The following is a 27,201-nucleotide window of genomic DNA, read 5'->3' as shown; positions in this document are numbered from 1 at the left end:
ATAATCAAGAAGGTGCACTGAGATCAAGCATGAACATGTGATGCAGTCCTTAAACCAACTACAACCTGAAACCATTTTATTACTCCTTCTGACAGTAATCTTCAACAATTCCTTGAACCATAAAACTAGGCAACTGTGGAGAACATGCATACTATTTTTCCTGTGATTCAACTAAATAAAAGAATAAGGAAGAAAATCCTGATAGATTCCAGTAATCGCATACCCACTGATCAAAGATGTTGTCATATTTAAACGGAAAGATATTCACGGGGATGTTTCAGGAAGACCACAGATTAAATTGCAAAGAAAGCAAAGTGAAAGTAAGCCGGAACCCCAAGCAGGAGTGATTCTCTATGACAACAGTTTTCTTGCCTAAGTGTTCCCCTAAGTGGGCCAGAAACCAGGCATTGGAGGCGGGGAGGGGAGGGGCATGGGAGCTGCCCATTAGGTTTTTGAGCTGGCACCTCCAGTCCCTGTAAACAGAGTCTGCTTCTACAGTCCCACTGCTGAGTCTCATGCTGCACTGGGTGTTGCAGTCTGATGGGTGAGACAGACTTAACTAGCAATGTGCTTTTGAAAACCATGTAATTTGTAAAAAGCAGCTCGTTCCCAGAGATCAGTATGCCCAGCTGTATTTTCTGGCCCCTTATGTTATACCTGTGCTAGCCTGAACCTCATCTTGTCTTTTTTTTTTTTTTTACAGAGACAGAGAAAGAGTCAGAGAGAGGGACAGACAGACAGGAATGAGGAGAGATGAGAAGCATCAATCATTAGTTTTTTGTTGCGACACCTTAGTTGTTCATTGATTGCTTTCTCACAGGCGCCTTGACTGTGGGGCTACAAGTAGACCAAGAAACCCCTTACTCAGGCTAGCACCCTTGGGTCCAAGCTGGTGAGCTTTGCTTAAACCAGAGAAGCCCACAATCAAGCTGGTGACCTCGGAGTCTCGAACCTGGATCCTCCGCATCCCAGTCCAACGCTCTATCCACTGCGCCACCACCTGGTCACGCTCATCTTGTCTTTTAACTTGGACTTCATAAAATTCCTCTGCCCAGTCCCTAGTCTTGATTATTAGGGAAATAATAGCATAGTGATTTCATCCCATTATTCAGCTTTGGCTGGGTTTTTAAAATTATGTTCAGAGAATCTTTAAAGAGCGTTTTAATTACATAAATAACTTCTTCACAATGCACTATCAGTAAAATCATTTCCTAAAGTCCAACAACCAAGGTGTTTCACAAACATGTAAACCTCATGTAAAGGAACAGTATGAGTTTAAGGGTCCTGTGCACAGGTAGCCAGGAGACAAATATTTTCAAACTAGACCCACAATCCCTAACAGAGACAAACCAGCCCACACCGAGAACACACTGCAGTCACACCACACTCTCCCAGGATGGAGGAGTCATTCAAGCGTAAGCTACATACCGGTTTCCTAAAATGTCCGTAGACTTGAGGCTTTCATTCCTTTTCATCCAGAGGGTCCAAAAAATGGGGCAAAAATGTGAGGGAAAATCCTAAGGTTCTTTCTACATCCCCTGCCAGACAGCAGCCCTGGTGAGTTCTGAACTGAGTTTCATAAGACACTTAGGTGTAACTCAAGTTTCACAAAGTGAGCCTCCCACAGCCGACAGGACTGACTGACATCAGCAACTCTTATCGGGCGACACCTCCCAGTTCCACTCCTTCTTCCGACCTACTGGTGAGGAGAGCAAAGTTCTCACCAGCAGACTTTCTCAGAAGAGACTAACTTTTTAAAGAGGTGTATGGTGTGGATTCAGACGATATTCCTGGGAAGTCAGTTGCTCTGAACGCAGGTACAGATTTCAGGGAGGTGGCCCTGGGAGCCACTTCTCCCCGCCACTCACCCTGGGCACAACAGGTTCTACAGGAAGAGCCACGGTACAGCGCAGCCGCGTTTTCCTGGGCGCCCATTCCCACACACATAAAAGCCAGGGCTGGACTTGAAACACGATCTCTGAAAGCTACCCCGCCCCCAGCTCTTACAAAGTGAAAGCCCAGCGTTCTGCCTCACTTCAGCCTGTGCCTGCACGGAGAGCAAGCAGGCCTGCAAGCAAAACCCCACTCTGAAGGCAAGGCACTCCTGCGGATTTAAGAATTTGAAATAAGTGGATGGCAACTGGGTTTGCAAAAGAAGTCATGGGAACAAGATTTTACATCTGAAAGGCAAAGCCATTTCCCTTCCTGAAACCTTAAAAAGTTTATGCAAAATGTGATTTCATATATGTGTCTATAATAGTGAATTGAAATGACCCACTTAATTTGGGTCAGGGATGCCCCTAGGGTGGAGATGCACAAGGGGTAAGTGCTACAGAACACTTCATTACCAGCAATATTTTGTTTCTTTTACTAATAAAAAGATGAATATGACAAAATATCAGTAATTGTCAATTTAAGTAATTATGTACATGTCATTTTCTAGGTACTCCTGTATTTTTTAAAAATTTAAAAGAAATGAAAATTTCTCAAATTAAAATAATGTGCTTACATAAAATGAACACAGGTCTATTTTATACAGAGTGTGATGTCCACCTCATCACCTGCTGTGAGGCCTCTATTTGAGACACTTATTATCATTATGGTTCTTATCAATGTTTGGGGTTGCTAGGAGAAGGCTGCTAATTGTAGTGAGAGTAGATCCAGCTGGCAGTTGAAATCAGGCCAGGTTTTCCTTTGAATGTTCTGAAACCATTCTTATATTGTGCATTGTATCAGTTCTATGCTCTTGACTTCAGAAAGGCAGGGTGGAACTGAAAGTGGCCACGGAGCTGAGGTCAAGTGCTTCACTTCCGGAAAGATCACCAGGCAGCACCCCTAGGACAGAGCCCTGCACACAGCAGGCAACTGACTCATTTTCATTCCCTTCCTTTTTGCAGTGTTTTCCTTAAAGGATAAATAAAAACCTTCTCCACACCCCCGTCAAAATCATGCAGAGATTTCAGACCAACGGAAGAAGAGGAAATTGGTCAAAGACACATTGACCAGGATAACCTGATTTGTTGGGGTCTCTACATTAGAGAAACGGTCTATCATATAATAAGGAGTACTCTAAATTACCTAAAATATGAAGAGTTTTAAAGAAACCATTTTGCATTTGAGGAAAGAGTCAAGGTTCAAAGGTAGAAGGAAGCAAATTTTCTATTATTTAAACAACTGGTGTCCATATAGTGTAGAACTATTACCAGGTATGATGTCTTAAAGGTAGGACAAGACCCTTCTATGTATTATTTATGCATATGTGTGTATACACAAACACATTAGTAATTTTCATATTAAAATAAAAAACAGTATTTATCCAAGCCAAAACTACCACTCTTGTAGATTTAAAAGAAGAAATAAGTTCTATTTGCCTTGTCACTAGAGAGTATGAAACTAGACTGTATCCTAAAGTGATCACTACACAAGCATAATAGCAACCATTTATTAGTATTTATTGTTGTTTATGTGACACTCATTAGTAGTTATAAGATGGAAATTGTGCTGTTATTAGAATCTATGGTGGAAATGTTACATGATGAAAATAAAACTATAAAGTAGACCTGCCAGATTTCCTTCTACCCTTCCCTCATCTAGAATGATCAGTTGTGCCCTTCAGCATCAAAAGAAGGAAGTAGATAACAACAGATGAAATAATAGCCTTTTGAGACTGCAACATAAATAAATAGATAAAATAAGCCCTGGCCTGTTGGCTCAGTGGTAGAGCGTCAGCCTGGTGTACAGGAGTCCCGGGTTTGATTCCCAGCCAGGGCACACAGGAGAAGCGCCCACCTGCTTCTCCACCTCTCCCTCTCTCCTTCCTCTCTGTCTCTCTCTTCCCCTCCCGCAGCCAAGGCTCCACTGGAGCAAAGTTGGCCCGGGCGCTGAGGATGGCTCCTTGGCCTCTGCCTCAGGCGCTAGAATGGCTCTGGTTGCAACAGAACAGCGCCCCAGATGGGCAGAGCATTGCCCCCTGGTGGGCATGCCGGGTGGATCCTGGTCGGGCACATGCGGGAGTCTGTCTGACTGCCTCCCCGTTTCCAGCTTCAGAAAAATACAAAAAATAAAAAATAGATAAAATAAAAAAAGCAAAAAAGGAGCATTATGAACAATGACCTTAACAAAGAGATAATAAAAAATCTACAACAGGAAGAGAATATATCCTACAGTCAGTAATCCTTCTGATTAAAAAAGAAAATATCGCCCTGGCCGGTTGGCTCAGCGGTAGAGCATCGGCCTAGCGTGTGGAGGACCCAGGTTTGATTCCCGGCCAGGGCACACAGGAGAAGCGCCCATTTGCTTCTCCCCCCCTCCGCCGCGCTTTCCTCTCTGTCTCTCTCTTCCCCTCCCGCAGCCAAGGCTCCATTGGAGCAAAGATGGCCCGGGTGCTGGGATGGCTCTGTGGCCTCTGCCTCAGGCGCTAGAGTGGCTCTGGTCGCAACATGGCGACGCCCAGGATGGGCAGAGCATCGCCCCCTGGTGGGCAGAGTGTTGCCCCTGGTGGGCGTGCCGGGTGGATCCCGGTCGGGCGCATGCGGGAGTCTGTCTGACTGTCTCTCCCTGTTTCCAGCTTCAGAAAAATGAAAGAAAAAAAAAATTAAAAAATAAAAATAAAAAAAAATAAAAAAGAAAATATCAAAGTTTTAAAAAACTGATGCAAAAAACCAAAGCTGACGAGACCCTATTTTGAAAGTGAACTTATGCAAAATATTGTAATCAGAATAAATTCCCTTTATCCTTTGGTGTAAAGAAAGTTGATGGTTTTAGAATAATTTGCCACACAATATTACATTTTTAATGAAATTCATAGTTTGAATATTTAAGCCATTTTCTTGACAACTAAAATCACTTATTTTGTTAGATCTATTACTATAGAATTAAAGAACCAGAAGAAATCATCTTTCCCCAATTCCCATCCCAAAATTTCAATGGTTCCTAAATACCCGAAACTACTGTCAAACTTTGAGAAAAAAGACTACAAGGAAAAACACAGGGACTTTTAGGAGACAGGGTGACGCATCCTTTAGTAGCTCAGGGAGTCATTTACTCATTCTTCGTGAATCAACAAATATTTCTTGTACACCTTCTGTGTGTGAGGTCCTGTTCTTGTTGGCGAACAATGGCCAGGTCCCCTGCCTTGCAGGGTGTACCTGAACCAATTGGACTAAGTCAGACTGCCTTGGTTTGCATTCTTGTTCCACCACTTGTGCTTTATTTGGCAGGTTGCTTAACTTTCTTGAGTCTCAGGTGCCTCATCTGTAAAGTGGGACCAACAGTGCCTGCCTCAGAATGTTGTTGGAAGGTCTAGTCAGATTATGTTTTTGAGACACTTAGCCCAGTGTTTGGCTCAGAATAAATATTTGGTAAGTGATAAAGTTACTGGTATTTGTTACAAGGACTCTCAGTCCAATCCCTAATTTTATCAAGCTTTTGTGCAGAGGGAGGAGAACCACTTAACAGCTGAAACAGAGTAAGAACTAGCTGTCTGGATCCATATCTGTCTTTCTGCTGATGAGAAACAGCCAAATTAGTCTGTTAACACACCTTACCTCTCAGGCTTCCAATTCTGACAGTTTCAGCCTCTACAAAATCTGCTGTGTTTCTGTTGATTTCATCGGTGGTTTCTGAACACACCCTCTAGGTAGGAAATGCGCCCACTGATCCTGCAACCTGGAGGTCACAGAGGAGGAGGAAAGGGCGGGGCGACTTGCCTGCAGGGAGGTGCGCAGCAGCAAGCTCCCTCCTGTCTTGGGAACGAGCCCCAGCAGGTACAAAAATGCTGAGGAGTGTGCACCTGCCACCGGCTGGGGCCTCCTGTGTTAATGAAAGGCCAAGAAAAAGCCTCGGACAGAAAGGATCAAACTGTCTTTTTATTTTAACAAATTGAAAGTAGACACCACTTAAAGGTAGGGGCAGGAAAGATGTCATCAGAGGCTTTTTCTTTTTAATAACAGCACTTATAGTTTAACTATTTAACTGCAAATTCACCTCAAAATGACTAAATTGTGGCTAGTCACAGCGTAGTGTATGACTGTACATCAATGACTCACATATGGTCATTCCCTACTATAACCTGAAGAAAACAAAATCATGTTATTGATTTATTCTTTTTTTATTAAAAAAAGTTAACCTTGATAAATATACTGTTCACAAAGCAGCTATTTGGTCTGTTTGCCTTCTGTGATATCACAAAAATAGAATTTTGCCAGATTATGGGTTTTTAGAAAGCCAAAGTGACCTACCTCTGTCCACCCAGCCACCCTTCTATCCATCAATGTTTACGTGATTGAGACTGTGTCTTCTCAACAACCCAAAGGGTAGATACTACTTTTAGTCCCATTTTACAGAAGAGAAAACTGAGGCTCAGAGAGGTTTAAGTAAATTGGTCAAAGTCATATACCTAAACAGGGGCAGATCTGGGATTCACAGTGAGGCTCAGCCAAGCTCTGAAAACCCCAGTGCCTCTCCACAGCTCACCACCCTGCCTCTCTCACCTGCGGAAGAGTTCTCTGTGGACGTTTGTTATGTTAACAAAGAGACAGAACAAAGTAGTAACTCACAGTTAGTTGTACCTCCTGGAAAGGAAAAGCAGCAGTTCTGGCATTTACAGAGGAGGATTCTGAGTCCAGGCATTTTACTAGATGGATTTGCACCACTCCCAGCCCCCTCCACGCCCCCGGGACATCTGGAGAGGCCCAGAGACATTTTGGTTATCACACGGGAGGGGAGGGTGCTACCAGCATCTTGTGGGGGAGGCTAGCGCTCAAAACAGAATTAACTGGCTCCAAATGTCAAAAGTGCAGAATTCAGAACCCCTGACTCAGAGGATAATTTTTGGTGATGTAACTATGCTTTGGTCAGTGGAGTATAGTGCTGAGGAAGATAAAATATTTGCTCTAAAAAAATGAAGTTTGGAGTTTTATTTTTCTCAACTAGGCAATGTCTTTAGGAAGAAATGGTTGTTCAGATTGTTCTCTAAAGGCAGATGTTTCCTACCAGACGGACTTCAACAATGGATCAGACCAGAGAGACCCTGCTAACAGTATCAGTTATGCCGAACTCAAGTTTCTTAACATACCCAAATGGCACACAGGTCGTGAAAATTACTTTTTCAGATGTGATGTCATAACATTCCACACATAAAACATCACATCTTAAATGCACAGAGTAAAACATTCTGTGTATTTTTGAAAAAGTTAGATGAAGAAGCTCTGGGTACCAGGAAATGCATAACATAAACACCTGACCATCTGGGGGGTATCATTCCCCAGACCCTCTCTGTGGCTGAATCTCTAACTGTCCGGGGCTGGTCTCCTGACTCGCTGCTTGGCTGTGCAGCGGAGCACCCACTGAGTGCACGGGGTACGAGTCACCAGCCCCTGCATGGCTCTTCTGCACGCAGCAGCTGGCATCCCTTCTCATGATTTGGAACCTAGTCTGGGGTATTAAATATTCTCAACTAAGTCCCTCTTTTTGAATAAAAATCTGTCTTTCCAGATGGATTGTCAGGTACTTGATGACAGAGACTTGGCTTTTTCCTTAAATAAGATAAAGAATCTGAAGTACTAGCACAGGGCCGTTGCAAACAGAATGGGTTCAATAAATTTTTTTGGGGAAAAATAAAATTGGTACATTGCACTGTCTTGCTAGAAATTTCTTCCTGAAGGTTGAATGAATCAAAACAAAAGCAATCTTTAGTCACAAGCACACACTGAAGAAAATATCACCTTTATGCCCCTTCATGGAACAAGTTTTCACAATGCTTTAGGTACTATTTGGGTTTTCTCTGCATTTGGACTAGTCAACCCTATTAAAGAGCTATCTTTCATTTTCTGGATGTGCCAACAATTCAGCCATTTGGTAAGTGCCTAGAAATACAAATTAATGTTAAATAATAGCATTTCTCACCTTCACACATCATCTTCATTCTCTACGGGAAACATGATTACTCTAAGCTCTAGCCTCAGTGGTCTCCTCTCACGGTTACAGGGGCCTACACCCTCCCCTCAGCGTGCACTCTGCTCTCACTAGAACATGAACCCACTCCTCACAAGGCGGGCTCCTTCTCACCTCTCAGGTATCAGCTTAAACGTCACCTTTCTCACAGAGGCCGTCCCTGAACATACGAAATGCTCTCCACCTGATCTCATTATTGTCTTGCCATCTCATTTGTTTCCAAATTTAAAAGTCTTTTCTTGCTTGTGTCTCATTAAGCTCCCCAACACAGCGTGAAGTTGTTACTCTTCAAAGTAAACAACACAGCGTGACAAAAACTACTACCACCTTCAGAATCCACTTTTCTTTCTTCCTTTTAGTAACAGAACACCTTGCGTGAGGGTTTTGCTGTGGCCACCCAGAGATTGCACTCCCCCGCCTCCCTTTCGATTAGAACTGTGACTTTATAAATAATATGGCTGTTGGCCTTGGATTCCTTCCATTTGCCTGCTGGTTGTGAAATGGAAATGGGTACTCACCAATGGCCAACCAATACTCTGAGAGTTCCTTGTCTTAGAAGAGCTGCTTAAAATTCTAACTGTGATGAACTGTAGAAGGGGATGAGAAATACTGAGGCTGTCTGGTGAACTTTCTACAGAGTACAGTGTAAATGGAAAATATCTGCTCAGTGAAGAAACTCACTTGTTCATTGGGTCCTCAGAATGATCTTTCAAGTACATGGTTTAGACAGAATTATTTGAACTTGAGAGTTGAGAAAACAAAGGCCCAGAAAGGTTCAGTGGCAGCTCCAGGTCAGCCACCCAGTACGGCAGACTGTAAGACTGGTTCTTATTTCAAACCAAGCTATAGGATTTGTGTTTTCTTCCCACTGATCCTGCAGAACGTTTTAACAATCAGATTGATTATTGGTGTGGTTGAAGCTTAATTATACACTTTACCAACAGGATGGACCAGTCTCTAGCTGATATTTGGTGATTTACTTTTTTCCCTCCACACCACACTGTGTTTTGTATTGATGGGAAAAGTGCAAACAAATAGTGCACAGTTAACTTCATCTAGCATCTGAGCAGCAAGAGGGACAAATACAAATTCCACATAGATGGGATATAAAGCTGAGAATCAAGGACATAGATGAAAGTGGGGGAAGGATTGGTGGGAAAGGAGTAAAGAGGAACAGATATACAGTGACAGAAAATGATTTCACTTTGGGTGATGGGCACACAATATATTCAACAGTTCAAAAGCTATAGAGATGTTCACCTGAAACCTATGTTCTCTTATTAATCAATGTTACTCTATTAATTTTTCTTTTAGGTAAGAAGAGGGGAGATACTGAGGCAGACTCCTACATGCTCCCCTGCCAGGATCCACCTAGCAATCCCCATCTGGGGCTGATGCTAGAGAACTGAACTATTTTTAGCACCTGAGGCTTAGGCACTTGGACCAGCCGAGCTATCCTCAGAACCCGGAACCACACTTGGACCAATTGAGCCACTGGCTGTGGGAGGGGTAGGGGAGAAGAAGAGGGCAGGGAGGGGAAGAGAACCAGATGGTCACTTCTGTTTGCTCTGACTGGGAGTCAAACCCTGGTCATGCATATGATGGGCCAACACTCTATCCACTGAGCCACCAGCTGGGGCCTGATTAAATTTAATTTCAAAATAAAAAAACCAAAGAAACAAAAACGCAAATAAATTACAAAAAGTTAAAAAAAAAAGGTAGCATTCCAATCGAGATCCATGGTGATGTGGGCATTGTGGAAAACGCAAGGGGAGGTTAGAAATGATCCAGACAGCTCTGCTAAGAGAAACAAGCAAGTCGCTCTGAGTTTAAATCAAATGAACCCGGTACTTTTCTGATAAAAAAACAGAAAGACATTTGTGCTTGTTACTTAATTCATCTGGCTCTAGGCATCTAGGAATTCCAATAGTTTAAAAAAAATCAGTTAACTGAAGGCGGAGAAGCTTTCCTCTACCCTGAACAGCCCTGGGGTGACGACAAGACTTTCTCCGCCTGTTAGGATGCAGAGAGATACTGATCTTGAAAGGCAGTCATCCCACCAGCATCTGTGTATGGCACCTTGACTAGTATGTCATTTTCATTTCTCTCATCTCTGACTGGTTCTGGTCTCCCAGTGAAATAACTTGCCAGAGGGGTACAAATCAGTCATGACATATACTTTAATCAGCCACTGACCCAAGGTAACTTCTTTGTGAAGAACAGACATTTTCCTGGGGGTACTGAATGACAATAAAACCTAGAAAAAATACAAGTCTTCATGTTTTTGTTTTTGTTTTTTTAATTTTTTTTTTTTTTTAATTTTTTCATTTTTCTGAAGCTGGAAACGGGGAGAGACAGTCAGACAGACTCCCGCATGCGCCCGACCGGGATCCACCCGGCACGCCCACCAGGGGCTACGCTCTGCCCACCAGGGGGCGATGCTCTGCCCATCCTGGGCGTCGCCATGTTGCGACCAGAGCCACTCTAGCGCCTGAGGCAGAGGCCACAGAGCCATCCCCAGCGCCCGGGCCATCTCTGCTCCAGTGGAGCCTTGGCTGCGGGAGGGGAAGAGAGAGACAGAGAGGAAAGCGCGGCGGAGGGGTGGAGAAGCAAATGGGCGCTTCTCCTGTGTGCCCTGGCCGGGAATCGAACCCGGGTCCTCCGCACGCTAGGCCGACGCTCTACCGCTGAGCCAACCGGCCAGGGCCATGTTTTCTTTTTAAAGTAAAATTTCATTGTTCTCAACTTCAAATGTTCTATTTTTGAAATTCAGTTGAGTTCTGGTGTGTTTTCACATTGCATAAGAGTTTGCAATGTCATATTTTATGTACGAAGTAAGGATAAAAAAGAAAAATTGCTTACGACATAAAATTTTAATACCCTGAGTTTTTGTGTTTTCTATCTCAGAATTTTAAAATTTTCTCTTAATTTGCACAATGCATTAGGGCATTAAAATTGGGAGAGGCTGAGTAGTTACCAGTCTCTGAAAACAAAAAATCTGAGTTTGGACTAATAGCTGGAACATAAGCGTTATGGGTTTGTAGTGATGTTGGGTCTTTTTCTATCCAAACAGTGATCCAAGACGATTTATTCTACCCTTCTTTATTGTCTCTCTGCCTCACTAACAACTAGCAGTTATCAAGTGATAACTGTATATCAGGCACAGCACTAAATATAATCTCATTTAATTCTTATAGCCACCCTATGCACTTGGTGGCATTACCATTGTGTCTTTAGAGAGATGAAACAACATACCCAAGATGACATAGTAAACAGACATCAGAGACAGGCTTTGGGTTTCTTCCCAAAGTCTTTCCTTCATCATTCTCATACAGGATTAAAAGCAATGTGGTCCTATGACTAGCAAAAGCTTTACAGTCAAATACATAAAGGGCACCTGCTGAATGTTCTGGGAGGTAAGACAAAGCCAGGCCCCAACATTCATAAGCTATAATTGGTAGACATTGAGTCAAAAGGACAGAAGGACTTGGCCTGTGGATCTTCGACCAACCCCTTTGCAAAACAGCCTTTTGGCATCAGCCAGTCTTTCTTATTATTGGCAAATCTTCCTCCTTCTGGCCTGTTTCCAGGTCATATAATTATAACACAGCAGGCATGTGGTTCAAGAGGCTGAGCATGTTCAAGGCTGCCCATTCCAGCCTTTGTTTCATTTGAGTTTGCCAATTTGATCTTCATTGTGCCCAGCCATTGGTAACTTGCTGCATGCACAGGTCCATGGAAACAGAAGTGTGGCCCTCCTTTTATACGTCTGCTCTCACGGCCCTTTAAATGATGCATTTTCTCATTTGTGACAACTGGGCCAGGACAGGGACTTCCTCCAATAAATCCTTAAATTGTTTGGATGTGGAAAAATAAAGATATGGAAGCAAAACCCATTGTTGGATTTAACAGAAGAAGAAAGGAGGAGGCAAACAAGGGTACAGCACAGATATCGGCTTTAGTAACAAGAAGGGGAAGGCAGGGCCATGAGTAACACATGATGGCCCATTTACCGTTTCTTGAGCTGTATAGCATGTCTCGTAAATGAAACAGGAAAACTCTGCAAATCAAAAAAAGGAAGTGGCTTCTGACCTTTGTCTAGACTCTGGAATGAACAAGCACACCTGATTATGATCAGTGTCAAACAATATTTACCAATTTCTACGAAACTGTGAAAGGAAAGAAAGGCCTCTGAGTCATGAGCAATCCAGAGCGAGTGATCGCATTGTTTACTGCACACATTCTGTCACCGGGCTTGGGGAAAAGCCTACTTGTTTTCAGCGGAAGCAAGTACTTTGTGGGAATCTCAGTTTTATCAAGGCACATTAGCTAAGAAATTACTTGTGAGTCAACTTAAGTTATATTTTACAGGCAAAATTCATAAAATTAGCAGGATTCCTGAATGGTATTTCTTAAAGTAAAATTAAGGGGAGAAATAAATTACCAAAAAATGTTAACATAACTTAGGTTACCCTTAAGAAGACATGATAGGCCATACACAACTGGATCTTGTAAAATAGATGAACTAGGGGTTACTTATTTCCATGGTGGGAATTGAGCTCTGGCCCACACTCCTCCAATTGAAAAACACAATAATAGGCATCAAAAGAGAGTTAGTTAAACACCCTACATGTTTTCTCATAATGGAATACAAGGCAGCTTTACAAGGAGAGAAAAGAGACCTGTGTATAAGTGACCCAAAGAAACATGACAGGGTATGGAAGAGTGTACATTGTCAGATTTCTTTTTCTCTGTGAAAGCTTCATATATACACTGATGAGGTCTAACTGAACCATTTCATAGCATTCCTTTGACACTGGTCCTCATGGGGTGACACAAGGGCTGCAGAAGGACTTCCTGCCCTTACTGACATGTTTCTGTAGTGTTTATATTTTCTGGTTTCTATTACAGTGAATATTTATAACTTTTGGTAAAAAATGAAAATACATAACTATGAATAAAAATAATTTTGAAAAATATTTGAAAAAATTATATGGCCTTCATTTCTAATTTGGTCCTGGAAGCAAATTTTCAATTTTCAAATATTCCTTACTTCAATTGATCTTGGTCAAAGGGCTGACAGAGACGGCCTTGTATGATGACATACATGTTCTCGTACTGTTTCTCACTCAGCAGAGCCCATTGTTAAATAATGCTTTAATATTTTTAGTGATAATTTTGGGTAAGCCAACTAATCTGACCTAGGGAGCTGGCTAGACAGTAGAAGGGTACTGTGCTGGCCCCAGCCCACCTTTTGGTGTTTGCATCAATTTCACCACCACAAAATAGGGAGAAAAGGGAAACTTATTCTCTTAGCTCCAAGGAAGATTGTGAGTACTGACTGAAGCTGAAAGGACATTTAGATGAAGAGCCTGTGGTACAATCACAAGAGCTAACTTTGTGAAGAATAGGGCTGCTTTCCTAAAACACATTAATGCAAGGGTCAGACAGACATGATAGAAGTTATTGCATGCCAGGCTCTCGGGCTGTGATAATGCAGGAGCCAGGCCTCGTCTGTTATTATAGGCCATTGTTTCAGTGCTGTGGACTCCTACTGGTGGCCCCAGAGCACAGGGAGGGTGCAAACCTACCCGGCAGCAGGAGTAAACTTTTATGGCCCTATAATACCGACTAGGCTGGGACAGCCAGATGGTTATCTATATAGACCCATTGGTTCTTACGTACGCAAAAAATGTATTATTCGCTTGTATTTGGGTTGAGAGAAACAGCTTTATAATCAAACTCCAAATTGAAAATAATGTAACTTATTAGCTCTGGAAGATTCAAACCCAATAGAGTGTGACCCTTTACTAAACAGCACATAAAACCTTTTCTTTACAAAAAGCAGACATGTTTAGTGTGGAAAATTGTGGAAAAAAGATAAGCAAAAACAGCAAGGGTAATAAAAAGAGAGTACTCATAACCATATTACTATGAAGTAACAACACCAAAAATTTTGGTTATGTCTTTACAATTAATCTGTTTACCGATCCAATGTAAATATGTATCTGTATGTATATGTGTAGATATAAAATTTATAAAAGAGATGGCATTGTCCTGTTCATACTAACTTTGGATAGAAACCTTCTTGTGAACTGTGAACTGTGTTGTGATCAGTGTTAGTCTGTGTGCATACATTTCACTCTTAACCTGAGGCTCCTCTGAATCCATGGCTTGACTAACTAAAAGTGCTTTGCCCATGACTGTTCGCTGTACCTTACAGCAATCTTCCCACCTCTAGAACAGCTCAAGCTTCTCTTAAGTGTCTCAAATGGTTCACACTTACTTTCCGAGGTTTCACTTTATCTTGTAAATCATACTGGCCAATTCCTTTATAGCTGATTCCAAGCCACCAAGGAAGTCCTTGTTTATCCTGGAAGATGGAAAAGCATGAGAACTAAGACCTAATTGTTAAGTCTTCTGGAGGTGAAGTAATGCCAGCTTCATCTTTTAACAAGTATAAGCAAGCCAAAATAGAGCTGCCTTGGTAAACAAAACAGTACTTAGAAACCTAACTTGTTATTAAAATGCTTTCTTCAAATAAAATCTATAAGTCAAAAACAGACTAATACTATCAATATCATCAAAAGAATGAAGCATTAAACAATTTTCATTAAACAGTTGGAGAAGAAATAAAATGTAAGCAATTCAACTAAGAATTAAGCCAAAGTACAAAGCCAATTATCTATTTAAAAGAGAGAGTGAGAGAGAAAGAGAGAGAGAGAAAGAAGAAAAGCTCTTTGTTCTCTTGATTAGTAACCAGCTATAAAGGTCAGGGAAGCTCCCAAAGGATTACAAAGATGCAAAAAGTGGTTCCAAATTCTTATGTTTATAAAACATTCAACAGGAAACATGGGAATACTGAAAATTCTTGGAGAACTGTACATTCAATGACTGGAGTTTGAATAACACTTTTGAGGTACATATAGGGAGGGGAGAATTTATTTTTAGAAATCTTTTTTTTTTTTTTTTTTGTATTTTTCTGAAATTGGAAAAGGGAAGGCAGTCAGACAGACTCCCGCATGCGCCCGACCGGGATCCACCAGGCATGCCCACCAGGGGGCGATGCTCTACCCATCTGGGGCTTCACTCTGTTGCAACCAGAGCCATTCCAGCGCCTGAGGCAGAGGCCACAGAGCCATCCTCAGCGCCCGGGCAAACCTTGCTCCAATGGAGCCCTGGCTGTGGGAGGGGAAGAGAGAGACAGAGAGAAAGGAGAGGGGGAGGGTTGGAGAAGCAGACGGGTGCCTCTCCTGTGCGCCTGGCCGGGAATCAACCCGGGACTCCTGCACGCCAGGCCAACGCTCCACCACTGAGCCAACCGGCCAGGGCCTAGAAATCTATCTTTTAGGTCTTGAAAAGCAAAGGATGTATTGACATGGGGGGAAAAAACTTAGGCTGAAACATATAACCATATGCAAACAAAGAATCAGGAGAAATTAAAGTTGCATTAGTACCTGTTTTTAGTACAGGGTGTTCCCATTATGCAGGCGTTTATTATCCAATTTCCCACCATTTGAATTGCAAACATTTTCAGAATTTGAAGTCACTCAAGATTGAACAATCATAAAACTATTCCTCTTCTAAACAACACTCCTTTCTAAAACTGCTTTATTTCTTATCTCACAACACTTCTTAGTCTCTTCTTGCTTATAAACATCTGAAAAACACTACACAAATACAAAGCATACTGACTGAAAATTGGTGTTGCAAATCCTGTAAAAGTGTAGGGGTTTTATGAAGCTATTGAAATGACAGGAGACTGCATGGTTCTCATACAAGTCACTATCAAATGAATTTCTGATAGCATTAGAAAGATAAACAATTAGAAAAAAGAAAAGTAAGAAGAGCTAATGGAACAGGTGTGCCAAAAGAGAATGATCTGAATATCTTAGAACAGAGGCTCTGGGAAAACAATTGAACATAGCTAGTATTTGGCAAAAATGTGCTCTCTAATTTGCTAAAAATTAACGATATAATTAAGCTTTCATTTTTTAAGAAAAATCAACCCTATTCTCAATGCTCAAATGCCTAGGGATAATTTACACACACATGCATATTGACTTATTGATTTTAGAAAGTGGGTATTGTTCACTAACTCTCACTGAATAACATGGGCCTTATGAGAGTTTTGCTGTGTAAGTAATTACCTTGACTGCATAATAATGGACTCCGTAAGTTGGTAGAGCTTCTACTATTTTCATGTACCTGTGAAAATAAATATATATTATAACCTCTTATTAAAAGAGGGCCCTTCTGGGAAAAGTGATTAAAAAAAACACAACTTGTATTTATTTGCCTCATTATAATCATATCCTCGATTAAAGTAGAAATAAAATAAACCATCCTTGGGAGTAATATAGTTTACTTTATCTAAATGTTAGAAGGTTACTTACAAATTTTCAATTTCAAAAAACTAAAGGAAGTGTTATTTTCTGCATATTAAGATTTCTAAGGCTTAGAAACATATTGTACTATATTATACAAGTATTATGCACCTAATAATGCAAAGCACCAAGAATTAACTTTTAGGTCATTCTCATAACAAGTAAAAAATAAAGCTATTCCATGTATTGATTGTGGTAAACTTAGAAATATTTACTCAACTCCTAAGTCAAACCTCAAACCTCAAAATATACACTTAAGAAAGGTGAAGTTTATTGTATAAAAACCTGATGTTTTTAAAAAAAAATAAAAATATGCCCGTTCCCCTCAAAAATAAAAGTGAAAGCAATGGTACAACCATTTGCTATTTTTAATTCAGCAAGTATTGGCCGCGTACCTCTGAGACTTGATGGAGAGGACGAATTATATGAGACTAACTCTCTGTCTACAAAGGACTGAGGTTCCTGCTTCATACAAGTGGACTTATTCATGATATTTGAAAATTAATTGCTCTGGACTTGTATTCAATAATTTGCTAATTTCTAAAACCAAATAGCCTACCTCTAAATAAATATAAGAGATCAGGTAAATGTGCCAAGGTCATACAGCAATTACACTGCACAGCCAGGATTAGAACAAATTGAGTCGAATTTTCAGCCTGGAGCCTTAACTTCCAAGTAAGATGCTCTCTTATTTGGAGACACAATGGTAATGATCAGGAGGAAATAAAAAGATTGCTTTTAAGCAAGGATACTTCTCATTTTTTTTTTTTTTTGTATTTTTCTGAAGCTGGAAGCGGGGAGAGACAGACTCCCGCATGCGCCCGACCGGGATCCACCTGGCACGTCCACCAGGGGGCGATGCTCTGCCCCTCCGGTGCGTCGCTTTGTCGCTACCAGAGCCACTCCAGCGCCTGGGGCAGAGGCCAAGGAGCCATCCCCAGCGCCCTGGGCCATCTTTGCTCCAATGGAGCCTCGCTGAGGGAGGGGGAGAGAGAGACAGAGAGGAAGGAGAGGGGGAGGGGTGGAGAAGCAGATGGGCGATCTCCTGTGTGCCCTGGCCGGGAATCGAACCCGGGACTCCTGCATGTCAGGCCAACGCTCTACCACTGAGCAAACCGGCCAGGGCTAAGGATACTTCTTAATACACTCAGCCTAAACTGGAATCCTTCAGGGAACCTGTTATTTTTTTCAGAAAACAGGCACAACGAGTTAAACTGTCAAGGATTCAACTTTCAACTTCAGGACTGCTAACCTCCGATTTCTACCTTGAAGATCACAGAAGGTGTGTCACGATAAAAGGAGATTAGTGCAAGAGGTGAGGGTGTCGGGAAGAGCAGTGTCCAAGCTCACTGCAGTTCTCACATGCTTTGAGCTACATTCAGTAGCTAAACAACAACAAAATCTGTTTTAAAACCTGAAAATAAAACCACCAAAAAATCTTCTACAGCCATAAAAGTTATTCTATAACTACTTTAGCAATAATGCAATCTTAGTTTTTATCATTATAAAATTATAAATTTACTTTGCATAATTTTAAGATTTTAATGTAGCTTGTGAACTATTCTTAATAAATGGACAGTAACTCTAATAAGAGTGGAGAATGCACAACTCTATCAGTATAGCCTTTCTAGTAGCTTGAAGAAAAGATTCTATCCACCACCAATGCCTGTGTTCCACCCAGAGCAGGTCACAGACCTGTAAACCAGATACGGTCTCCACAATGGTTTTGTTTGGCTCACATTCTACTAAAATTACTTTGGAACGTTTAAACTGGGATTTAAAAATCAGAAATTCCAGTTTTTCTTAAAAAATATACAATCTGGTAACATTATGCCTAAATGTTGAAGCTGAGTAGCTTTGCACCTACTGGGGGCAAAAGCTCTCAGTTCACCACAGTCCTGCCATTCCCTCACTTGCCTACATTCCTCATTTTGTTACCTGCCTGGCGCTAACAGCATCTGAACTGATGACACCAACGTATGGAACAAGCCAAGACATTTTAAAACTCATGGTAATATATTTCTAATCAGAGAGGACTACATACACACAATCCACACAACAGAATACATTTCAGATGACTTCTGCCAACAGAAGACATTAAAATCATATCTAAGCAAAAAGGAAAGAAAGATACTTACTGAACCACAGCTTGACCCCGAGTTAGACCTTTGATTTTCAGATAATGTTCAATTACTCTGTCCTCACTGTAAAACAAGGATATGAAAAGTATGGCTGTAAGGTCAGTGGATAGAGGGATGTTCACGTGGAGAACTCAGACCCGCCCACTTTGGCTAGGACCGCCCACAATCAAGCCCGCCAAAGGAAGCTTCCCAGGAACCATTTGGAAAGAAGCGATCGTCTGCCAGCCAGTGAAGTTTCACCACGTCATAGTAGCTCCATTTCCCTAGAGGGACCCTTTAAATATCTCCCACGCGGTTTAATCCATGCAACTTCCCTAGCCTCCATCTTTCTTTCCTCGGGGCCAGAGAACCTTGCCGGGCGAGATGTGTGCTCTGTACTCAATAAAGCCGTTTATTATTCCACACTTTGCAGCTCTGGCCTGTTCCTTCCTTCTCGGCGGGGAAAAATACCTTACAATGGCAATACATGATTATATGAGATCCAGACTCATTACAAGATTACTGGATGGCTACTTGAGAAACACGAAGAAGGAAGGCCTTCACAGACCTGTTTGGGAGGACGAAGCTGGCTGACATTAGTTTCTGTAGGACATCGATTCCTGAAGGGTTCTAACCTCAGACATTTGCCTACCTTGTCATGATTTTTAACTTATATTTTATATAATATATCTACATTATATATATTAATATTTTAACAACTTTATTAGAAAAATAAACAATTTATAAGATGAAAAATTAATATTCTTTGTCATAACTGAATGAATTATAATAAATACAAAATAATGTTAGTAAAGAGAGATCAACAAGTGTTAGGTACTAAAGAACAGGTTCCTTAAATTATTCAGAAAGATTTAGAAAGAATTAAAGCTGCTCTGGCCTGACTGGTGGTGGCACAGTGAACTGAGTGTTCATCTGGGATACTTAGGTTCCAGGTTTGAGACCCTGAGGCTGCTGGCTTGAGGACGGGGTCATTTGGCTTAAGTGCAGGTCACCCAGCTTGAGTGCGGGGTTGCTGGCTCGTGCAATGGGTCAGTGTCTCGGCTGGAGCCCCCAGTCAAGGTAATTATGAGAAGCAATCAATGAACAACTAAAGTGATATAACTATGAGTTGATGCTTCTCATCTCCTCCCCACTCTCTCCCTTCCTGTCTCTATCTCCAACTCTCTTGCTCTCTCTGTCTCTCTAAACAAACAAACAACAACACACAAAGAAAAAACCAATAAACAAAAAAACTGCTTCTGGAGTCTGTGTTCAATCTAAAACACTCTATTATCATTACTCTGGGACACACTGCTTTGGGGGAAAACCCTTCGTTATTGTCCTAGGATAAAATGTTGACTTTTGAAAAGGGGATAAATAGGCTGAAATCCAGCCACCTTGGCAGTCAGCTATTATACTCTAATATCAGACAGGTACCTTTATTTTATTTTATTTTTTTATTTTTTATTTTTGTATTTTTTCTGAAGCTGGAAACGGGGAGAGACAGTCAGACAGACTCCCGCATGCGCCCGACCGGGATCCACCTGGCACGCCCACCAGGGGGCGATGCTCTGCCCACCAGGGGGCAATGCTCTGCCCCTCCGGGGCGTCGCTCTGCCGCGACCAGAGCCACTCTAGCGCCTGGGGCAGAGGCCAAGGAGCCATCCCCAGCGCCCGGGCCATCTTTGCTCCAGTGGAGCCTCGGCTGTGGGAGGGGAAGAGAGAGACAGAGAGGAAGGAGAGGGGGAGGGGTGGAGAAGCAGATGGGCGCTTCTCCTGTGTGCCCTGGCCAGGAATCGAACCCGGGACTTCTGCACGCCAGGCCGACGCTCTACCACTGAGCCAACTGGCCAGGGCCAGGTACCTTTTTTTAAAAATAAATTTTTATTAATTTTAATGGGGTGACATCAATAAATCAGGGTACATATGTTCAAAGAAAACATGTCCAGGTTATCTTGTCATTCAATTATGTTGCATACCCATCACCCAAAATCAGATTGTCCTCCATCACCTTCTATCTGGTTTTCTTTGTGCCCCTCCCCTTTCCCCTTCTCCTCTTCATGATTTTTAATTTATATTTTATATAAACATCTGAAAAACAAACCCCCCCATAACCACCACACTCTCATCCATAGACAGGTAACTTTTTAAGTCATATTTCAAGTATAAACTAGAATGGTAAATGTTTTTCTCTCTATCCAGTAATCAATAATAATCGGACTTTTTTTCCCCCTTAAGAAATTATTATTTAACAGTGATTTGTTGAGACACTTCCAGATTCAGGATGCAATGCAGCCTTAGCATTCACTTTTGCTGCTTATTTGGAAAATGTATTCCTGCTTTCATATTAAAAAGCTATTAATGTTGAATATTTATTTTGTAATTAGTTTTTTTGGTGGGAATAAAAATCATCTTCAGGATTCGGAGCCTTAAACCAAGGAAAATATATTTAAGGGAATGAATGTAAGTAACTTACGGGACAAAAAGTACTTTTGTAGAAAAAAATGTTATATGGTAAATGAGTACTATGTATTCATTAAAATACCAACAAATAAAGTAACTCAAAATATACAATGATTTCTGGCCATAGAGGAAACGCTGGTCACTCAGTCATTTCTGGTTCTAGGAGAACCTCTGTTCAAGGAAATCTGTACTTTATTCCACTTACACTGCACTCTGCCCGATAACACACTGATTTCACACACACTGAGCATGATGTTCACTTAAAAGCACACTCTGCAGGCTTTTTATTCACTTCACGAAGGCACACAGACAGCTGTTCTTTACAAATGACTACGATCACGTTGCAAAGATTTACAGAGAACTTGGATAAGATCCTTTCGCTGAAAGGACCACAGTCCTTACAGTTACTCGGACACATTTGATGGGCAATTCACTTACATATTTTTTAATTTCCTGAAACTCATGCAGTTCTCAATGGAGGCCCTGAAAACAGGGTCACCTGTTATGTTGCTCTGGCTTACCAGTAAGCAAGGGACGGATGCTCCTGAAGAGTTTTGGTTGGAAAGGCTGGTAGTGTCTTTAAATCTTTTCTGGCATTCTCATCACTAAAAATAAGAATACAGTAATGTCAGTCACTGTTACCAAAAATATTACCCAATCTAGTAATCAGATAAAATCTGAAAAATAGCTATAGCATATTAGGCTGTTTCAAAATGTTGTCACCACACATAAGACTTTGGTCTCTAATAGAGATAGATTCTAATTTGACAGCCCCCCCCCCCAGTCATTTGATATTTTGAAGTGTAAAAAGACAAAAAGAATTAAAATAATTTGTATTAAACTACCTTAACCCCATTTCTCTTATTTTTCTCATAACTTGGCAACTGTTTCCATTACATATTTCTTGTATGTATCTATATTATTACATAGTTATTATTATAATTTTGCACATTACATATTCTATTTTTATACAGCATTCTTTAATACTTTCTCCACCTTGTAACTTCATAATTATCTTTAGTAGCTACATAACATTCACCATGTTGGAATACTGGTTATCATAATACCACTCACAAGTATCACCAAGTTTTCATAATAGATATTATGGCAATAAAAAGGTTTATATAGACCTATTACTCATCTGTTATTTCTTTATACCTCTAAAATAAAATGGACCAAGTATAGTCCATCTGCAGAAATCACTGGAATAGAAAACTTGAAAACATGTTTCTACTGAAACCCAGGGTAACACTAAAACTGCATCAAGTGAACTAAAATGTACCCCATGTAAGTCAGATGTTATCTAATTATAAAATGGCAAAATTCTGGTTGCCAAAAAATAAGGGTGTGATCTTTATGAAATTTAACAGAAGGGAGAGCAGGTAAAACAACCCAGTCCTAGTTGGTCCTGCATGTATGGAAGATAATTCTCTCTCACTGCCCTGGATACTTAAGGAGGCAGTCCATGAGGAACAGAGATGACCCTCCAGGTCTCTTTGAGCCTAGGATAAGCCCCGCAAAGAGCTACTCAAAATCCTAACAGACTGGTGCTCACGGAGCAGCATATCAGTAACTCTTCCCCTACCCTTCACCTCCCTGTACCTTGAGCACAGCTACTCTTTTTTGAGAAGTTACTAAGAGCCAGGCATGTGCAATGTACTTTGGGGGTGTTACTTATCACAGCTCATGGAAGTCTTGTCACAGCTCTTCCCCTGTGGCAGGTACTATTATTACCCACGCTTTACAGGTACAAGTGTGAGATTTAGAGAGGGTAAGCCACTTGCTCAACATTGCACAGCTGCTATGTGGAGAAGACAGAAGGCAAATCCAGTCTGTTTGGTTTTAAAAGCTAAGGCCATAATTATTATAGTCTATTACCTGAGTCCCTGATAGACTCCAGGGCACGTTCTAGAGCCGACATAAATATTCTCACCTCTTGCAAGGCACAGTTCCTCTAAGCCTCCTCCCTAGTTACAAATGAAAATGCTGAACCCATTATGTAGTTTCAAAACCTGTCACACAGTTTTACATTAGCCTCCCTGGTGTTTGTCCCAATGTGAATCATGACACAGAAAGAGATGAACCCTTAACTGGAGGGCCAAACACTGAACCCAAGGTGAATCTCCTCCCAACGCATTCACTGAAGACTCCTAGTCAACTGGGTTAGGAAGAACAGGGAACCAAGTATGGCCCACAGATAGGTTTTGTCTGGCCCACATTGCGCTGTGCTGTATCAGAAAGTGCTCACTCCTGTCACTTTGCCAGATTTGGTGCAAGTGCTTCTCCATCCCTGTTACTGGGTTCTGGCTTTCAAGTTTCTTGATGATGCCATGAACAACAAAGTGAACCCACTGAGCAAACTGTAAACAGACCTGGTGTCTTTCAGTAAGAACAGACAGTAAGAGTATGTGTTACGTAGCTTGGGGACACTATCATTTGCACCTGTCAACATTTTATTTCAATATCAGGTTTGTGGCCCTTCCTAAAGGTGAACGACCCGACTTTATAAATTGCTACAGCAAATCAAGTCAGTTGGCTTCTGTTCTTACATAAGGAGAAATCTCTCTATTCATTTGAAATCTGAGCACTGTGGCTTAACCACATTGGCAATCTTGGGAAACTGGTTTGGCTTCCTGAAAACCAAAAGATACCACAATCCAATTTATTCATATTAAAGGTCACCTGTCAACTCCCAGTAATGATATTTATTTTTCTTAATAATTTCTTTTATGCTTTGTCCTTCAAATCTCACTTCCTTTGTTTTGAAAGTGAGACAGGGAGACAGAGAGCTGTCCTGCTTGTGCTCTGACCCCGGAGTGGCAACCTCTGCACTCAGGACAAAGCTCCAACCAGCTGAGCTATCCAGCCAGGGCTGATTTTTTTTTTAATTTATTGATTGATTTTTAGAGAGACAGAGAGGAAGGGAGAGGGAGGGGAGAGGAAAGGAAGCATTTGCTGTTCTACTCAGTCAACCACGCAGGTTGCTTCGCTGTGTGCCCTGGCTGGGCATTGAACCTGCAACCTTGTCATTTCAGGATGACACTCTTAAATGACAGGTCTAACCGTTCAGGACCTCATTTCTTTTTTAAAGAAGTTGGCTTGTCAGATTTTTATAAAGGGCAAATACATGTATATGTCATAAAAGGATAGACTAGGAAGGATAGACTAGGGACAACTCTTTTGTTATTAATCATTACCACAAACCACATGTGCGTTATCTTCTGAGTTTCATGTGAACTGCATCAGCCCAGTATTCACTTATTCCTTTCATTATAGTTAGTTTTGTGGCAATCAAGACCCCACTAGAGTACAGGCTATTTATCATAAGTTCATTTATTCATTTAGCAAGTATGTATTCAATGTATGTACTGCACACCTAGATGTGGAAGCAGGTGTCATATAATAGTAACCCACTTTCTCTAATTGCATTGGCCAGAATGACATGTCTATACCTAGTTGCAATTATGAAAGAAAGGGATATTGGATGCTGAGGAAAAGCAGGCTCCATTGCTGCTAGGGAGCCATCATTCCCATCCAGGAAATGTCTGCCATGTGGGAATGTGGACCCACTATTGATTGCATATTTTCAAAAATAAGGCAAAATGCCAGTTTTATGTGAGATATCTGAGTTTTAAAATACTGCCTCAACCAAAAAACAAACCAAAACCCAGTAACAACAGTGAACACTGAACCATTGCTCAGGCCACGTGGAAAGATACCAGCAAACCGCCACCGCCACTTTGCAGTTTCTGACAGGAACTGATGATAAATGGTCGGGAGATGCCTTCTCAACCTCTTAACTTGGTTTCTAGTTTTAGAAAATTTTTAACAGTCCAAAATTATTAGCAGTGCATGAATAAAAGACATATAAGTAATTTTTACAAATGTGGAATCTGGATCATCCAAATTATTACATTCTCAAGAAAGAACACAACTTATTACTATTATTATTTGCATTAGAAAAGGTTCCTATTTTTGCTCCAATCTGGTTATTTGTACTATTGGAAAATAGTCTTTTCTTGTGAATACAAAACAGTACTTTCCTATAAGAACTCATTCAATAACCCATCTCAAACAAGCCACTACTGATACCAAGGCGACTGAGCTGTGGACCTAGTTGTAACACTAAAAGAGGGAGCTCCAGCAGGACCCAAAGGTGTTTGAAACAACTGTCTGATAGCAAATGGGTTGAACCTTCTAAAAAACAGTGCACAAGAGTAGAAATCCAAATGGCCAAGAGACAGAAACGAGTGTTCAGCTTCATAAGTACAAGGAAATGCATATCAAGCCCTTGATTTACTACCATTTTCCACCTAATTACCAAACTTCTAAAAAAATATTTTATTGATTGATTTTAGAGAGAGAGAGAAAGGGGAAGAGGAGCAGGATGCATCAGCTCATAGCCATTGCTTCTCATATGTACCTTGACTTGGCAAGCCCAAGGTTTCAAACCAATAACCTTAGCATTCCAGATTAATGCCTTATCCACTGCGCCACCACAGGTCAGGCCCACCCTTTTATAACTCTGACAATATCTAGTTTTCATTAAAATGGTAGGCAAGAGGAACTCCCATCCATTGCTAGTGGGGAGAGCAACTGATGTGATCATTTTTGGAAATTTGCATACCCCAGGACTCAGGGGTCCTTTCCCAGGTATATCCCTAGAGAAACTTACAGAAAAGAGTAAGGTTTATAGCACATTGTTCAAATAAGACAAAAAATAGGAAATAACCCAAATTTCCCTAAGGGTAGAAACACTAAAATTGCAGTGTACTCACACAATGCATGACTGCAGAGCAGAAGATACACCAGGCGCTAGGGTGTCACACAGCGGGATGAATCGCACAAACATCATGCAAAGAAGGAAGAGCCAAAATATCATGTACATCACAATGACATGTACGTAAAGACCCAAGACAAGCAAAATGGAACTGTAGAGAATCCTATACAGGTGATAAAGTATAAAGCAAAACAAGAAAATATGTACCGTGGAGTCAGAATCTCTGAGGAAAGAGAACTTGACTGTGTGGGGGGCACTGTACACAATGAGGCGGCTGGGGTTTTGGCAACATTCCTCACTGGGTGTGCTTCAGTGGCTGTGTATTTTCTAATTTGTTTCTTAAACCCTCAACACAAGGTTTATGCATTCTTCTGGCTGACACACTTTGCATGGAGAACTGGCTGGCGGGGCAGCGCTGGTGCTGAGGGCAGCCCGTGCAAGAGGCCAGGACACACGAACCAAGAAATGCAATTACTGGGGTGTTAGAAACATGGGCACATTATTCTAATGTTAATCCTGGTCATTTTCAGAGTTTAGGACCAAGTAGGATTACCTGTATGAGTGGGTGGACAGTAGCTGAGTGTTTGCCCTTGGAAGAAAGAACCCTGCCTAAGCCCTAGGGAATTTGCCTGGAGCCTGAAGCCCCATAGATCAGAACTCCCGGGGCAGGAAGGGAGCTGGGCTTCTGAGACTCAGGACCCACCTCAGAGTCCCGAGGGAGGGTCTGAAAGGCTGGGAGGTGAGCAGGCCTGCATGGGGACTCTCTGCTGTTCCCCAGCAGCAAACACACTAAGCCTGTCTGGACATTCTTGACCCTCACTGCAATGGAAGTCTTATTTTAAAGAGGCACTTGACCAGAATTGCCAAGAGGGACTGATTTCTCCCGGTCCCAGCCAGAGGGAATGCCTGCGACCAGAGATTTGCTACATCTCAGTAATCAAACCAGAAATTGCTTTCTTCATCGTGTCAGCAAGAATTCAGATGTCACAATGAAGAATGTGCTTGTGTTTTATCTTATCTGATTAGGCTCACCCTCTCCTTTAGGTATTCCAGATTCTTGGCCTGACAGCCTTCTGGAAGGAAGCGGCCCATGACCCACTTTTGCCACTGCAACAATGTTTCAGGCGTTGATTCCTTTGGCATTCTCAAGCCCCCCTTTATGGCCTGTTGTTTTTCTCTACTGACCTCAAAACCCTGTAGGAATTTGCCAACCTCACTCATTTTTGAGAAAACCACGTGGTTGGCAACACCAAGGCAATCCCTTGTGTGTGCCTGAGCACTTTTTTTCCCCCCCCGAAGCTGGAAACGGGGAGAGACAGTCAGACAGACTCCCGCATGCGCCCGACCGGGATCCACCTGGCACGCCCACCAGGGGCGATGCTCTGCCCACCAGGGTGCGATGCTCTGCCCCTCCGGGGCGTCGCTCTGCCCCCGACCAGAGCCACTCTAGTGCCTGGGGCAGAGGTCAAGGAGCCATCCCCAGCGCCCGGGCCATCTT

The 27,201-nt window shown here is 41.8% G+C and overlaps 1 protein-coding gene across 7 annotated transcripts in view; it reads right to left on the bottom strand.

Moving 5' to 3' along the window:
* Positions 1 to 27,201, bottom strand: part of FRMD4B (FERM domain containing 4B) — a 351,637-nt gene that overhangs the window by 24,170 nt on the left and 300,266 nt on the right. For all 7 annotated transcript variants that reach the window (XM_066244557.1, XM_066244558.1, XM_066244554.1 and 4 more), the window contains 4 exons: positions 21,445 to 21,528; positions 18,479 to 18,544; positions 16,104 to 16,161; positions 14,240 to 14,326 (listed from right to left, as the gene is read on the bottom strand). In XM_066244557.1, the coding sequence (XP_066100654.1) occupies positions 14,240 to 14,326; positions 16,104 to 16,161; positions 18,479 to 18,544; positions 21,445 to 21,528 (295 nt within the window). The remainder of the gene's footprint in view (positions 1 to 14,239; positions 14,327 to 16,103; positions 16,162 to 18,478; positions 18,545 to 21,444; positions 21,529 to 27,201) is intronic.

The sequence above is a fragment of the Saccopteryx bilineata genome, chromosome 10 (assembly GCF_036850765.1).
Source record: "Saccopteryx bilineata isolate mSacBil1 chromosome 10, mSacBil1_pri_phased_curated, whole genome shotgun sequence".
NCBI lineage: Eukaryota > Metazoa > Chordata > Mammalia > Chiroptera > Emballonuridae > Saccopteryx > Saccopteryx bilineata.
The sequence above is the reverse complement of the archived record's forward strand: the minus strand, read 5'-3'. Positions and strand labels throughout refer to the sequence as shown.